Here is a 14,798-nt window from a genome sequence, read left to right on the forward strand (position 1 = left end):
GGATATGCCCCTTTTTTTCCTTCTTCATTCTCTCCCTCTTGCCCCCCCTCTCGACCAGTTTGCGAATATACGAACATCACAAAACCATTTCCTCTTGCCTTTCACGATCAAAAGTGCGTTTGTGACTGCCCCCGACCATGTGTCATGTTCTGAGGTTCCGATGAGGAACGTTATCTAAGAAGGAATGCACTGCTTCATCATGCGGAATTACAAAATGCGTTTTTCAGACTAACAAGGGTATCTAAAACAGGCAGGAAGGCATAGAAACTCATTCATAATTTATCCGTCACAGACTCAGACGCTCCTCCCAGAGTTCAACGACGCCCTTCTCCACCAGCTCCGGCATCAGTCTCACCAGAATCAGCTCCAGGATGCTGTACACCAAGTGCTTGTTGCAGTATTCGTCTGAGAAGATATCGAGTATGCTCTCTTCGATCTCGGCCAGCATTCGCTGCTGATCCTCGTCCTCATTCTCTTTACTTTCATTACCTAAATCATTAGTTCTGTTCCCGTTAGTGGCATCACCCCTGCCAGGAACATCGGCCTCGCTCTCGCTCATGGGCAAAGGAGCAGCATCATCAGCAGCACCAGGCCTTGACTCCGGTCCGGACCGCCACCGGAAGCCAAGGCCTCGCCCGCCTAGATACAGGCCAGCCAACCAGGGCGGGATGCTGGCTAGCATGGCGCTAGCGCACCTGCGGCGTAAGGAACGCAGCTCCTCGTCGGAAGAGGGGGCCACCAAGGTCGAGACGCCGGGGGCGTTGTTGGGGAAGAGAGCGGCGCGGATGGATCGGAGAATGGTTGGCAGTAATGCGGCGTCGAGAAGACGTTGGTGAATGGTGTGCGAAATGAGCCTGTATTTCGACGCGGCAAGCGCTCCATGTCAGCTTCTTCCCGGGTATGCTTCCGACTCGGACAGTCGCGACGGTCAAGTGTGTGGGGGGTTGCAGGGGCTTTTGTGTGAACCGACAAAGGGAAGCAACGATCTGCGGGAGGGGAAGTGAGAGAAGGAGGGATGTCAGGAAAGGAATAGAGACGGCTAGGTCAAGGTGACACGAGGTTGAGAGCAGGGGTAGCTGAGCGCCCCCCCCCCCCCCCCCCCCCCCCACCTGGGGGGGGGCGGGGGGGGGTGGGGAAAGGAAAAGGGCGGGGTAGGGGAAGGGGGCCGGGGGGTGGAGCGGGGGGTGTGGGGAGCCCCCCCCCCCCCCCCCGATGATGAGATTGCGACGGATGTTGTTGTCTTTGGTTGTTGAGATGGCTCAATGGCTTCCTGGATTGACGAGCAGGTGTATCTGGATTTTGAGGCCCTTTGCTGGCGATGGGGACAGTCTAGAAGGCTCTGATTTGGTCCTGGAGTCGAAGGCGCGTGGATGATATTGGTCTTAATGTCGAGATGTGTTCCTTCCATTGCGGTGAGGTGTATGTGAGCACATGGCAATGCGCAGAGACCCGGAAATGCCAGCTAAGCTCCCAAGCTTGAGTCCGCCCAGCTTCGCATCGGTCCATGGAGGGCGGGCAATTAGGCGCTGAGCGGGGACCGGCAAGCTGCTAGCCCGTTTTTCGGGACGGATCGAGTCACTGCCCAAGGCCTGGACCGTTCCGGCCTGATTATACGCATCGGCTGGCGGTCAGGGACGGAAGCTTGCGATCAGCCCAAACATGACCAGATGGTGAAAGAGGCCGCGCAGGTAGGATTTGCGTCCCGATATGCGAGGCCGCTTTCACCACCGACTTCGCAGCGGGGCGTCAGGAGGCGAGCAGGACTGATAGTTTTCCGTAGGTGACCAAGCGTCGTATTTTCGTAGGCGTGCGCTGGGCAAAGAAGATGACGGTGATGAAAATGAACCCCTGCAAAATGATGCTCGCTGTTGGACTTGGGCGCGTAAATGAGGCTTGCTGGTGGATGGAAGCGCAGCCCCGCGAGGGCCCATCGAGCAATCGGAGGCGAGCAAAGTTGACGCCTGCTGCGATTGGTCGGAAGCCACGAGGTCCTTGGGATGCAACCGCATGTTTTGAGGATTCGGGGGGACGAGGTCAAGTCAGGGTTGGGTCGCAGAATGGGCCAGGTGTGAATGTCACACAGCATATTTCGGCTTTTTCGCGCAGTCCTGCAAGAGACTCGACCCCCATCGCTGCGTGCACCCCAAGGTGTGTGTCGCCATAGCCCGTATCAATTCATCCACAAATCCATCCACAGTGCAGCCAACTAGGCTGTCGTGGGAAAAGCCATCCCGTCTCACTCACTCGCCTGACGGGGCGCTGCTGATTGCTCACTGGAGCTGGTTGAGATCCAGTGACTTGAACCTCATGCGGTGTGACGTGAGATTGCTAGAGAAGGAGAGGGAGAAACAAAGTGATGGTTGCCTACCTGTCCATGGCTCCATTGAGACCAGCAATACGTCCTGGGCCGCTCATTGCCCCGAGCTGGAAAAGTGACATGATTCCACTCAACCAAGGCATGCGAGAGTCCATTTCGATCAAATCTGCTACGCAACTCCACAGCTTGAAGGCAGCAATGGGTGTTTTGACAGGCTGCCCTTCGTTCGAGCTAGCTGGAGGATTCAACGTCTTCGAATGCGATATTTGACCAGTCACTTGGTCCTTTTCATTCAGCTCGCCGTCTAACCTTGGTGGCAGGGATGAAGACATTGCGAGAGTGATGACGAGGAAGCGGACAGTCGAGAAAGCGAGAAATGACCATTGTACGAGCGACCAGAACGCGCCCTGAATGGACCAACTGCGACGAACAGGCCTGGGGAGGGCGGATGTTGACCCGGCCTGCAACGCCTCCGCCACTCCCTCTTCGATAGGCTCTGATGCTTTCCTGTCGAGAACTCTGGTGAGGATGATAAATATTTCGTAAATGAGCCATGGTTGCGAAAGACGATTGGCGAGGACGTTGCCAATGATGAGCTCGGAGAAGATTTGGCCAACCAGAGAGGTCAAGCAATCGTTTTCGAGGTCTTCGGTCGGTAGGAGAACAGCCAGGACGCCCTGTACCAACAGCTGACGATAAAGCGTCTCGTTCTCTTGCTGTCTCGCAACAGACGAGGGGTCTTCGGGGCGAGGTATGGGCGTCAAAGGAGCCAAAGGGCATAGTGAATGATAGATTTCTCGTGGGTCTATTTCAGTTGGTGGTCGAGACACCGGATCATGCGCCGCGCGGTAGGCTATCGAGTGGACGTTAGTGAAAGACTGGCCTAATAATTTGCATGTCTTGACTCACCGAGGATATGTCTATCCAGTAAATCGGGAAGCTCGTCAAACAAAAGGCTCTCGAGGTCGACCTTTCGCAATCTCTGCTCCAGGGCCCTTGTACAATGGGCGATTATTTGGACGATTTCGTCTACAAAAGTGTCATCGGGTGTGATTTTGCTGTACCACACTTGTACGTATTCCCTCAGAATCACAGATATGAGTGCGTATATCTGAAGATCGACATCGTTTCGGCTGGTCAGGGGTGGCAGTAGTTCCTCGATCGGGGACGGTGTTGCCCTCCCCCTTTCGGCGAGGTGCTTGGAGCACAGGACACGGCGGATGAAGGCGGCGGTTGCTTTGTCGGAGAGATAGTCTGTAGGAGTAGGTCGAGCAGATCGGCGAGCGGAAGGATTGGTCTGTAGCGGAGGGCGGGTTCGTTCGGCGCCGGGGGTGGCCAGAGGTGTAGGAGCGGCCGCGGCCGGATCGTTCAAGAAGCTGACGGTCGCGGGGGCTTTCGGTCGCGGCGTCGGAGCGCGAGGGGTAGCGACAGCTGCCATGGCCGTCTATGGTTGGCGCGATCACACTCTCATGGTACGAAGCTTCGAAGTCTGTCGCGTGTAAGCCTTTGACGGTGGCAGTCAAAAGTCGCGAGAGTGAGCTGTCGTCAAGTTTGACTTGCAGCCAGCAAGATTTCGGACGACGCTGATCTGTGAGGTGGTCGAGTGACAGCAGGCGGAAACTGGGGACCTGCCCCCCGGTGCTGGTCGGTTACAAGGAAGGGCTTGTCTCCCGTTGCAGGTGCGTTTAGCGGCTCAATGGCCGTGGCCCTGTGCTCTGCAGGCCGCTAGGACCGCCAGGGCGGGCGCCTTACATAAGGTACCTTGCCTTAAGTCCCTTCCATTCCATTAAGGAGGCACCTGCCGGAGTGGCCCGCATCTGCAGAGGACAACCCGGCACTTGCCCCGGCCACCGGACCCGACCTGCCGGAACATTTGACAACGCATGCGCTTGTCTTGCCTTGCTAATGCGAGTCAGCCTACCTACCTTGTCTTTGGTGCAAGGTTGGCGCAACAGAAAACGTCGAGAATCGCCCCATCTTAGCACAGCTCAGTAGCATGACTGAATACTACGCACATGTTCAAGTCGAATCCCGAACAGCGTTATATTTAACCGTAGCTGTCCTTCACTCTGTGATCTTCGTGCGTCATGATCCTCGCAGTGTCTTCGGTACAGATCATACAATTCTTGGATCGGATAGTCAGTCATGAAGAGGAGGTAGGACACATTTTACAGCAAAATTGATTACAGAGTCGACTTGGTCTTGATTTTTCTCCCCCCTTTCGTGTTATACAATGCACATGCCGGTGAGTATGATACACTTATTTACAGAACCTCTGTAAGTGGTCCAGCTTCATTCCCATTTTGATTCATCAGCAATATGACGAGCGTCTACTCGTCATCCTTCTTAGTCGTCTCATACCTAGGTATTCCTTGTTAGCGACCGACCACATCAATGGCGACTGTGCATTGCATACCTCTTTCCACGGAACGCCCACACTCCCCAGTTTCCACAGCTGACGTCCTGGGGATCCAGGTCATTCAGATCCCACCTCAAGCTGCGAAAAAGGTTTTCGCCAGGCTCCAACAGAACATCAAACTCGCCAGCAGCGGTCTTTCTGACCCATTCGATATCTCTCTCCATATCAAACTGGGTGTAACCTGTAGCAATGATTGGGACCTTGGTCTCCAGAAGCATAGGAAGCGTCTCGGTCCACTCGTGGCTGCTTGCGGGATGGCCCAAACCAGGATGGAAGAGGCAGAAGCAGTCAAAGTACGGGTCGTAAGGCGCAAAGTATCCGGTCTTATGGATGGTGTGGTAGTAGTCCACGATGGTGCTGATCTTCATCTTGTGCGATATCCGGTCCTCGATTACCATACCAAATGGGTTCTCGGGCGTCCGCTGCGGCAGAGGGAATTCATCGTCTCGGTTAGCCATGCTTTCGGGGCCAATGAAGATCAGATGAATCTTGCTCTCTGGGAAGAGATGAGCAAGCTGGAGCCAGACGTTTCTGGGCAGGGATGATTCGGCACGCGCTCCCAAGCAGAAGACTCTCACGGGAGGTGCCTCAGGACGAAGTTCCTTCATGGTAGTACCCTTCCCGGAAAGAGGAGGATGAAGAGTATACCGCAAAGCTGCCTTCTTGTCAGCTCATCGCACTTGTGAATTATGCAACTAACTCACCACTCAAACTCTTCAAACCCTCGCTCGTCAACCTCTCCCCCTGCTTGACGCTGTAAGGGCTCAACTCATGCAGAACACTGCCAATTGTGATGGGGTATGTGAGCATCTTCGTGACCTGTCGCATGCTGCGCTCATCATTGATAGCCTCGAACTCGCGGCTGTACATGAAGGTGTCCCAGTTGGTCATGTTGACGACCGCCTCGGGCATCTGATCATCTGCCATAACGAACTCCGGGAAGGTCCGGCCAGATCTCAGGTCATGGTCATCCTCGTTGATCTCCCTCAAAGTATCGCAGATCTCGAGGTGAGCCTCGTAATCGTCCATCCAGTGCTCCTTGCTACAGGAGACGGGAATTCCACAATCAGGACACTCGAAATCGACGTGCGCCGGCGCCAGCTGACCCGTTTGCGATTGCTTCTCTTCGCCATGGGGTGCGACGGTCGGAACCCTTGTCGCGCGATGATCGGGGTGAGAACAGTAGGCATGTTGGCGCATGAAAGCCGCACGTCGTCGAATCTCCGGGATGGGTGAATTCGTGAAAGAGTGGAACAGGTCGTCTGATCGGAGCTTGGGGGTCGACGATTCGTTGGTAGAGGGCTTTACAGCTGCCGCCTCGCTCGAGGCTTTCGGGGTCGAAGAGAATTGTCTTGTGGGCACATTGTTGGCCTTCGATCTCCTAGAAACGGTGGAATGGAGGCTTCGGGTCGAGTGGACTGATGCGATGCGAGGGGTGATTCTAGGGACTCCGTTGGCAACTAATTGCCTTCTCAATGCTGCAGAGCATTGCCCGCAAGCGCTTGACGCTGCTCTTCTGAAAGCCGGCTCCATGACGCCCGATGGTATACGTAAGTCCAGTTGCAGCCTGCGTTGACACCAAGAATACTCCCTCTCTCACAAGCTTCCAGAGAGCTCTGTATCGACGACGGGGCCGACCCGAAATTTCGGGGAGCTCGGATCAACAAGATGCCGACGCCGCGGGTCTCCACCACGCAGGTCTCAGGCGTCAAGTGGGAACCTGGAGCTTCTGAAATTTCGTGCTGGAGCTTTCCAGCCTCCCAACCCACCATCGCTCCAAAAACACCATCGCGTCTTCTGCATCGCCCATCCATTCGAGCTCGAATTTTGAGGCCGCGCAGGCTATCTGCGCTCACCTGCAAACATGGCGACGACCTCGAACATGTTCCTTTACTCCCTGACCCTTCAATCGCCTACCAATGTCACACAGGCGGTGCTGGGTCAGTTTTCTGGCACCAAGGAGCAGAACATTGTGACAGCATCAGGGTCGCGATTGACTTTGCTTCGCCCGGATCCGTCACAAGGGAAGGTCATCACGCTCCTCTCGCACGATATTTTCGGCATCATCAGGTCTATGGCCGCCTTCCGCTTGGCCGGAAGCAACAAAGGTATGTCTCGTGTCCCACATTCCATTTTAAGCTTCACTTAGTGATTTGAGAAGCTTGCCGGTCGCGACAGGTGTCAATGCAGTCAATGTCGCTCGACCTCGGATGTGAGACTTGATTGCCAAAGGACTTTGCTGACCTTGCGTCAAGACTATCTCATCCTTGCGACTGACTCTGGAAGGATCACAATCGTCGAGTACATTCCAGCGCAGAATCGGTTTCAGCGTCTGCATCTGGAGACTTTCGGCAAGTCTGGGGTACGACGAGTTATACCTGGAGAATATCTTGCATGCGATCCGAAAGGCAGAGCGTGTATGATCGCGTCAGTCGAGAAGAATAAGCTCGTATACGTCCTCAACCGCAATTCGCAGGCCGAGCTCACGATCTCGTCGCCTCTCGAGGCACACAAGCCCGGAGTCCTGGTGCTATGCATGGTCGCGTTGGACGTCGGCTATGCCAACCCAGTCTTTGCTGCGCTCGAGATCGAGTACACTGAGGCAGACCAAGATCCTACAGGAGAGGCAGCTCGGGAAGCAGAGACTCAGCTGGTGTACTATGAGTTGGACTTGGGATTGAACCACGTCGTCCGGAAATGGTCCGAACCCGTCGATCCCACGGCTTCGCTGCTGTTCCAAGTCCCAGGTGGTCAAGATGGCCCCAGTGGAGTCTTGGTTTGTGGAGAGGAAAACATCACATACAGGCACTCCAACCAGGAAGCCTTCCGTGTGCCCATTCCGCGCCGAAGAGGTGCAACGGAAGACCCGTCCAGGAAGCGGCACGTGGTGTCTGGCGTTATGCACAAGCTGAAAGGTAGTGCCGGCGCCTTTTTCTTCCTCTTGCAGACTGAAGATGGGGACCTTTTCAAGGCGACCCTCGATATGGTTGAGGATGCAGATGGCAATCCCACCGGCGAAGTGAAGCGGCTTAAGATCAAGTACTTCGACACGGTGCCGGTATCATCTAGCCTCTGCATTCTCAAGAGCGGTTTCCTCTACGCTGCCAGCCAATTTGGCAACCACCAATTCTACCAGTTCGAGAAGCTCGGAGACGACGACGAGGAACTGGAATTCTCAAGCGACAACTTCCCAACAGACCCTAGGGCTGGTTACGAAGCGGTCTACTTCCATCCCAGACCGCTGGAGAATCTTGCTTCAGTCGAGAGCATTGACTCCATGAACCCCCTTCTCGACTGTAAGGTGGCCAACCTGACTGGTGAGGATGCACCACAAATCTACACAGCCTGCGGCAACGGTGCCCGTAGCACATTCAGAATGTTGAAGCATGGCTTGGAAGTCAACGAGATTGTGGCGTCCGAACTGCCCGGCATCCCTTCGGCGGTTTGGACTCTCAAGCTGAGCCGCGGCGATCAATACGATGCGTATATTGTGCTATCTTTCACCAACGGAACTCTGGTTTTGAGTATCGGTGAAACGGTAGAGGAGGTCAGTGATTCCGGTTTCCTGACATCTGTGCCGACCTTGGCAGCACAGTTATTGGGCGAAGACGGCCTCATTCAGGTCCATCCCAAAGGCATTCGTCACATCCGACATGGCCAAGTCAACGAATGGGCCGCACCGCAGCACAGATCCATTGTCGCGGCAACCACCAACGAGCATCAGGTAGCAGTGGCACTCAGCTCGGGTGAGATTGTCTATTTCGAAATGGATGGTGATGGATCCCTTGCCGAGTACGATGAGAAGAAGGAAATGTTCGGAACTGTCACATGTCTGAGCTTGGGTGAAATTCCCGAAGGACGCCTGCGAAGTTCGTTCCTGGCTGTGGGCTGTGATGACAGCACTGTACGTGTCCTGTCGTTAGACCCCGAGTCGACGCTGGAGAGCAAGTCAGTCCAAGCCTTGACTGCTCCTCCATCATCCCTTGCAATCATTGCCATGGATGACTCCTCGTCTGGAGGCTCAACACTCTACCTCCACATCGGCCTTCACTCTGGTGTCTACCTCCGTACAGTGTTGGACGAAATCACTGGAGAGCTTACGGATACGAGGCAGAAGTTCCTCGGTCCCAAGCCGGTGCGGCTTTTCCAAGCTACTGTTCAAGGACGGACCTGCGTGATAGGGTTGAGCTCCCGTCCGTGGCTTGGCTATTCTGATCCCATCACTCGAGGCTTCCTGGTGACGCCACTGAACTACGTTGACCTCGAATGGGTCTGGAATTTCAGCAGCGAGCAGTGCGAAGAAGGTGTCGTTGGCATTCAGGGCCAATCATTAAGGTAAGCAAGCATCACGAGTTTCTTAGCTCGTTTCCTTTACATGACATGATGAGAAATTTGGGATCCTATGCCAAAGCGCCGTGAGGTCTTACGCAACATACCAATTGTTCCTACTGAGTCATTCTTCAGCCTTGTTATTTTCTGCATGCAAATTCTTTTGATCAATAACTGACGCAGAGGATTAGAATCTTTGCCATTGAGAACCTAGGAGACACCATTACACAAAAGTCGATACCCCTCACCTACACTCCGCGACGTCTACTCAAGCATCCTGAACACCCCATGTTTTACACGGTCGAGGCAGACAACAACACGCTGCCACCTGACCTACGGGCCAAGCTCATCGCAGAACCTGGTGTCGTCAATGGCGATGCTGTGGTGCTCCCGCCTGACGAATTCGGGTACCCTAAGGGCAAAGGCCGCTGGGCTTCTTGCATCAGCGTCATCGATCCCTTATCAGAGGATCAGCGAGTTCTGCAGACTGTTGACCTTGACAACAACGAAGCAGCTGTCAGCGCTGCGATCGTGTCGTTTGCCAGCCAGGACAACGAAAGCTTCCTGATTGTTGGCACCGGTAAGGATATGGTTGTCAATCCTCGCCAGTTCTCTGAAGGCTACATCCACGTCTACCGCTTCAGCGAGGATGGCCACGAGCTAGAGTTCATTCACAAAACAAAGGTTGAAGAGCCTCCGTCAGCGCTCCTTGGCTTCCAAGGCAGACTACTCGCGGGCGTTGGCAAGACCTTGAGGATTTATGACCTCGGCCTGAGACAGATGCTCAGAAAGGCCCAAGCCGACGTAGCTCCGCAGTTGATTGTGTCTCTGAGCACGCAAGGAAGCCGCATCGTCGTCGGTGACGTCCAGCATGGCATCACATACGTCGTCTATAAGGCGACGACCAACAAGCTCATTCCTTTTGTCGACGACACCATCTCCAGGTGGGTTACATGCACCGCAATGGTGGACTACGAATCGGTTGTTGGAGGCGACAAGTTTGGCAACATGTTCCTCGTCCGCTGCCCTGAGAAGGCAAGTCAAGAAGCCGACGAAGAGTCAGGCGGCCTTCATCTCCTCAACACGAGAGACTATCTCCACGGCACACCACACCGTCTGAACCTCCTAGGCCACTCCTACACTCAAGATGTTCCTACCAGCATCACCAAAACAAGTTTGGTCGTCGGTGGCCAGGACATTCTACTCTGGAGCGGTATCAACGGTACTATCGGCGTCTTCATTCCATTCGTGACCCGCGAGGACGTGGACTTCTTCCAGAATCTCGAGCAGCACATGCGTACCGAGGACGCGCCGCTCGCCGGAAGGGATCACCTCATGTACCGTGGTTACTACGTCCCCGTCAAAGGCGTCATTGATGGTGATTTATGCGAGAGGTACACCCTTCTGCCTAGCGAAAAGAAGCAGATGATTGCCGGTGAACTTGACCGCTCAGTGAGAGAGATTGAGAGGAAGATTTCAGACATTCGAACAAGATCTGCCTTCTAAGGGCTTCCTTGGCCGGGAGGGGTTTTTGTTTTTTTCTATTTGCGGACACATTCACCGATCGAGTACATCTCGCATAGGAGGTATCGGGATATGTCACGTGTATTGTGTACAAAGCGTTACAACGGTATATGGTAGCGGCGTTTTCATACAGGCCAAACAGAGCCATACAGATGGTTGAGGACATGATGACGACGCAATGAAGAAGAGCTCTAATAATACCAAAAGTGCCCAAACGCCCGTTCCCAATTTCCGTTTCGCGACCAGTGAACCTACGTGGGCAAACAAATCGAGTTCCCACTCATCCGACTCCGTACATCCAACCCCTGTTACGCAGATCCCCTCCAAAACGGGCCCCGATTCCGCGGTGCAGCTTTGGACTTGTTCTTCCCCCTGCTGCCGCCGCCGCCGTCCTGGACGGGATGACTCTTCTCCCACGCCTCGTCGTCGGCGTACGCCTCCATGGCGGCGGCGAGGTCGTAGCCGACCTGCTCGAGGTACAGCACGGCGACGTCGTAGTCGGAGACTTTGCAGCCCGTCATGAAGCGGCGGATGCGGCTCTTGCGCAGCTCCTCTTCCTCGCCCTCGACGGGTCGCGGGGAGAGGCTGACGCCGGCGGCGTAGTAGGCGCCCGGGACGAGGACGGTGCGGCGGCCGTGGAGGAGATGGTCGCTGGTGATGTTGTTGCTGCGGCGGAGGACGGCGGCGGGGACGCCGTAGCGGAGGGAGAGGGAGGCGATTGTGTCCGTGTCGTGGTTTAGGAAGTGGAGGGTGTCTTCGGGGGGCGTGGCGGTTGAGGAGGAGGAGCCGCTGCTCTTTTCGTTGAGTTCTTCGTCGACTCCGGCGTCGGGTGAGGTGTATGTGTAGGGCGGGGGCGGGGCCGCCGGGGCGCCGGAGGAGATGTGGTGGGTTGGCGGGACGGAGGTGTACGACGGCGGGTCTTTGAGGTTCGGGGGCAGCACTGAGGGCGCTGTGGATGTCTGGCAGTATGGGCAGTAGGATGCGAAGCGGGTGTTTTCCTGTATTACTGGTCAGCGTCCTGTTTCCAGTGGCGGGATTGGTGATATGAGCATTTTTCCGGCGGACGCACATGGATACAGTTCCCGCAGATTACACGAGCGCAGCACTCGAGTCGCCTATCGTCCGGGAGAGGCTTCTCGGTGACAGCGCTGTACCTTGGCACGGAGCTGAGCAGCTTCGCGCAGGTGCAGCAAGCTTCGTCGGATGGATTTATGGTTGCGTCGGTGACCTTCATGATTATTGAAGATGGACGACGGGGGTTTGCGATTATTTCGCTTCTTCGTCTACCTTGAGTATTCCCAACAAGATGGTCAAGAAACCCTGCATGACGCGTTTCCTGCGAATTCAAGGAGGTGTCGACGGGCCGGGAAGTTGCGTGAACCTTAGTCCGCGACGATGAGCCGTTGAACGGCCTGGTGTCACGGGCTCTCTCCCCCCCCCCCCCCCCGCTGTCTTGCCACCCCCACTACTCCGCACCGCCACCGCGGCCGAGTCGGCCGGCGTTTCGACTGACGTCTTCCATCCGGTCGGGCATTTTTGCTAAGGTAGCCACTGATAAGCGAGCACAGAGTGATCGGATGGCTCGTACTTCGTGTAAGACGACGGTAACCCTTTCACGCTTGATCAATTCCCGAACTGATGATGGATGTGCCTGGACTACGAAATCGATTCTTTCAACGACACACTTCACTTGGTGCAATATGACCTCAGGTAGAGGTGCGTATGAATATTCTGAGTCTACTTGACGCGCAGTGTTAAAAGGGGTTCAAAAAATGGCGAAAGACTTCATGATGTAAAGTATCTTGAGTAGCTAGACAATTGACGAAAACCTTGCAACGTGTTCCCCAAGCTGACAGCATTCCAAAGGAGGGGCTTGCGGGATTGCCTCATACTTTTGCTTTCCCATCGTTCCTGTGCATCGCCTTGCGTGACTTCGACCGGCTGTCGATTGAGCTCATATCGAAACATCGGCAGCCAGCCAGCTCTCAATTCACACGTAGTCATTTCTCAGCGTGACCGAGACTAACTGAGAATATAGCATTTCGATGAAGCGTGGAAGATAAAGCCTGAATGAGGAAAAGAAGAAGCATAGGGAATCGAACAGAAGGTTAGGTTGATGGCTCGACGGTTTCTGAGTTAGTACATCGACTCCCCCAGGTACCCCTCGACCACGTTCCCCTTGTGCCTCTTATGACTGGAGACGAGATGAATTGACCGAAGTACCTCGATTCCTCCCTTCCTGAAGGCAGTGGCTGAATATAAGCTGGATGGTATACGTATACTGAACACGCGGTGAACCTGACACAAGAGGAACTGATCAGGTGCTTGCAATATGAAAACATCATCATTACCTGATACGTACCAGCGAAGACACAATCTCTCGATGATTCAGAACATGACTAGGTGAACGTGATACAACCAATCGCGCTCACGTTTTGCACCGGTTCATGAACTGTGAGAAGCCCCCCAATATCTCAGCTCACCGGGAGCTTGCCCCTTGTCATGAGAATAACGAGCGACCCGCCTTCGCTCGAAACCGCTCATTTCGTCCAGCCCATTCTCTAGATCTAGAAGCGTATCAAACTCCCTCGCCGAAATCACTCTACAAGCCGTTGAGAAACCACGTCACAGTTACCAAGCCATACGCCTCCTTGGCCCGTCCCAAGCCAAGCCTCTATACGTACGTACGTACGTCTGAACCAACATGTCGAATCCCACACCCGGTCCAGACCCAAGGGCCCCTCGACAACCAAGCCAACCGCCGTTCCGAAACCCCGTCTCTGCCGCCCCGGCCTCCCGGTCTCTCTTCCCCAGCGTTCCGGAATCCATTCCCCGTCTACCCTCCCTCTTGGCTTTCCATCTCTACACTTATACCTCCCAAACAGGCATCTCTCTTACAAACATTGCATACGGAAAGAGCAACAAGATAAAATCACAATCTCACGCGGATACCTGGAACAAGCCCCCGTCTCTATAAAGTCAAAAACAAGTCATACTTACGTAATTCCCGGATGCCCTCGGTGGGAACAAACTGGGCCCTTCACGGGACACCGAACCTAACCTCCTCTCTCTCTCTCTCCGCCCCTAAACGATCTATCTCCCGCAGTCACGGTGGACCAACAGCTCAGCTTCGAACGGGTTATCATTAGGTCATGGAAACGTCCACATGCCCCTGGTCACAAAAAAACAGGACGCACAAAAGCGTAACCCACTGCGGAGTATACGGAGTAGTAGCAGGGCAGCAACAAAAATTGCAATCACTCAAGTCAAACGAAACGGGGGGGCGGCGCTGCCCCAGATTCTTTTCCCCGTCTTTTTAATATCAATCTCGCAAAGGTTCCAGACGGGGGGGCCAGCAGTCACACACGGCTGTTCCCATGCGTACACCTTCCAATAGACCCGCCCTTGCAAGGTAAGGCAGACAGGTGGGCAGGTTCCATGTCAGCGAGTGCCGAACTCAAAGCAATCACTTGTCCAAACAACCCCTCGTACCCTCGGGGTCACACAACACATGTTCTTACCAGCCCAGAATCTCGTATATGTCACTTCCAAGTCGGCTCGCCGAATCGGAATCCAAGGAAAACGCAAAGATTGTAGCTTTACCGCAAGAAAAATATAAGTCCCAAAAGCCTTGGAGATGGGGAAAAAAGAAATTCACATGATTTCAAACCCTCTTACATTCTATGACCAAGAGGAATCCAGGAACACGCAGCTCGGACCAAGGAACACCCCCCCCCCCCTGGCCTCTCCCTCCCCTCATCCGGGCTCGTCCCCTTTCGATCCGAGTGAGAGCTCATCGTAACTCGTAACGCTGAAGGAAACGACACACACCCAGAAAAACTTTGGTAAACCTGAAGCTCCCCAATCCCCAGGCTTTCTTGATACGCACATATCCCGTACGGTAACACCACGTGTCTTCATTCTCGAACCCACCAGGATAGAAGGCTCTTGGCCATTACCTAAACTCCCAATAACGACGTCGCATGAATGCAACCAACACTGCATCCTTTGGTTCCAGATACCGAGAGACAGAGAGAAGACACCAATCGAAATACAGAAATGAAATCTGTGACAGTGAACACGCAATCCTCGCCAGCTTGCTCGTAATAATGGCGCCTTTTACATAAAATAAGGTGTGTAAAGATATTCACAGTGAAGAGAAAAGTACACAAAAAAAGCTTGAGCAAAAATAAACGTCCCGATCAGACG

At 54.4% G+C, this 14,798-nt stretch overlaps 4 protein-coding genes across 4 annotated transcripts; 2 read left to right on the forward strand and 2 right to left on the reverse strand.

The window, feature by feature from the left end:
- Positions 1-197: 197 nt before the first annotated feature.
- CLUP02_03734 (uncharacterized protein) lies at positions 198-6,550 on the reverse strand (the record flags this gene model as incomplete). Its single annotated transcript, XM_049282751.1, has 20 exons — positions 198-241; positions 295-854; positions 1,229-1,270; positions 1,327-1,350; positions 1,432-1,621; positions 1,660-2,093; positions 2,143-2,211; positions 2,275-2,304; positions 2,369-3,170; positions 3,227-3,761; positions 3,829-3,905; positions 3,946-4,042; positions 4,116-4,219; positions 4,243-4,324; positions 4,386-4,442; positions 4,550-4,592; positions 4,652-4,678; positions 4,734-5,391; positions 5,441-6,303; positions 6,375-6,550. 20 exons carry the CDS (start codon positions 6,548-6,550, stop codon positions 198-200), a joined length of 4,914 nt encoding a protein of 1,637 aa, XP_049139894.1.
- A 50-nt stretch (positions 6,551-6,600) lies between these two features.
- Positions 6,601-10,771, forward strand: CLUP02_03735 (pre-mRNA-splicing factor rse-1; the record flags this gene model as incomplete). The annotated part of the gene is made up of 6 exons (XM_049282752.1): positions 6,601-6,844; positions 6,898-6,948; positions 6,992-9,071; positions 9,125-9,151; positions 9,257-10,517; positions 10,649-10,771. The coding sequence occupies 6 exons, from the start codon at positions 6,601-6,603 to the stop codon at positions 10,769-10,771; spliced, it is 3,786 nt and encodes a 1,261-aa protein (XP_049139895.1).
- Positions 10,772-10,897: 126 nt separating this feature from the next.
- Positions 10,898-11,823, reverse strand: CLUP02_03736 (uncharacterized protein; the record flags this gene model as incomplete). The annotated part of the gene is made up of 2 exons (XM_049282753.1): positions 10,898-11,587; positions 11,659-11,823. The coding sequence occupies 2 exons, from the start codon at positions 11,821-11,823 to the stop codon at positions 10,898-10,900; spliced, it is 855 nt and encodes a 284-aa protein (XP_049139896.1).
- A 538-nt stretch (positions 11,824-12,361) lies between these two features.
- On the forward strand, positions 12,362-14,494 carry CLUP02_03737 (uncharacterized protein; the record flags this gene model as incomplete). Its single annotated transcript, XM_049282754.1, has 9 exons — positions 12,362-12,381; positions 12,446-12,601; positions 12,730-12,746; positions 12,993-13,247; positions 13,319-13,556; positions 13,713-13,792; positions 13,987-14,182; positions 14,282-14,374; positions 14,425-14,494. The coding sequence occupies 9 exons, from the start codon at positions 12,362-12,364 to the stop codon at positions 14,492-14,494; spliced, it is 1,125 nt and encodes a 374-aa protein (XP_049139897.1).
- Positions 14,495-14,798: the final 304 nt, after the last annotated feature.

This window comes from Colletotrichum lupini, chromosome 2 (genome assembly GCF_023278565.1).
Source record: "Colletotrichum lupini chromosome 2, complete sequence".
In the NCBI taxonomy this organism is placed as follows: domain Eukaryota; kingdom Fungi; phylum Ascomycota; class Sordariomycetes; order Glomerellales; family Glomerellaceae; genus Colletotrichum; species Colletotrichum lupini.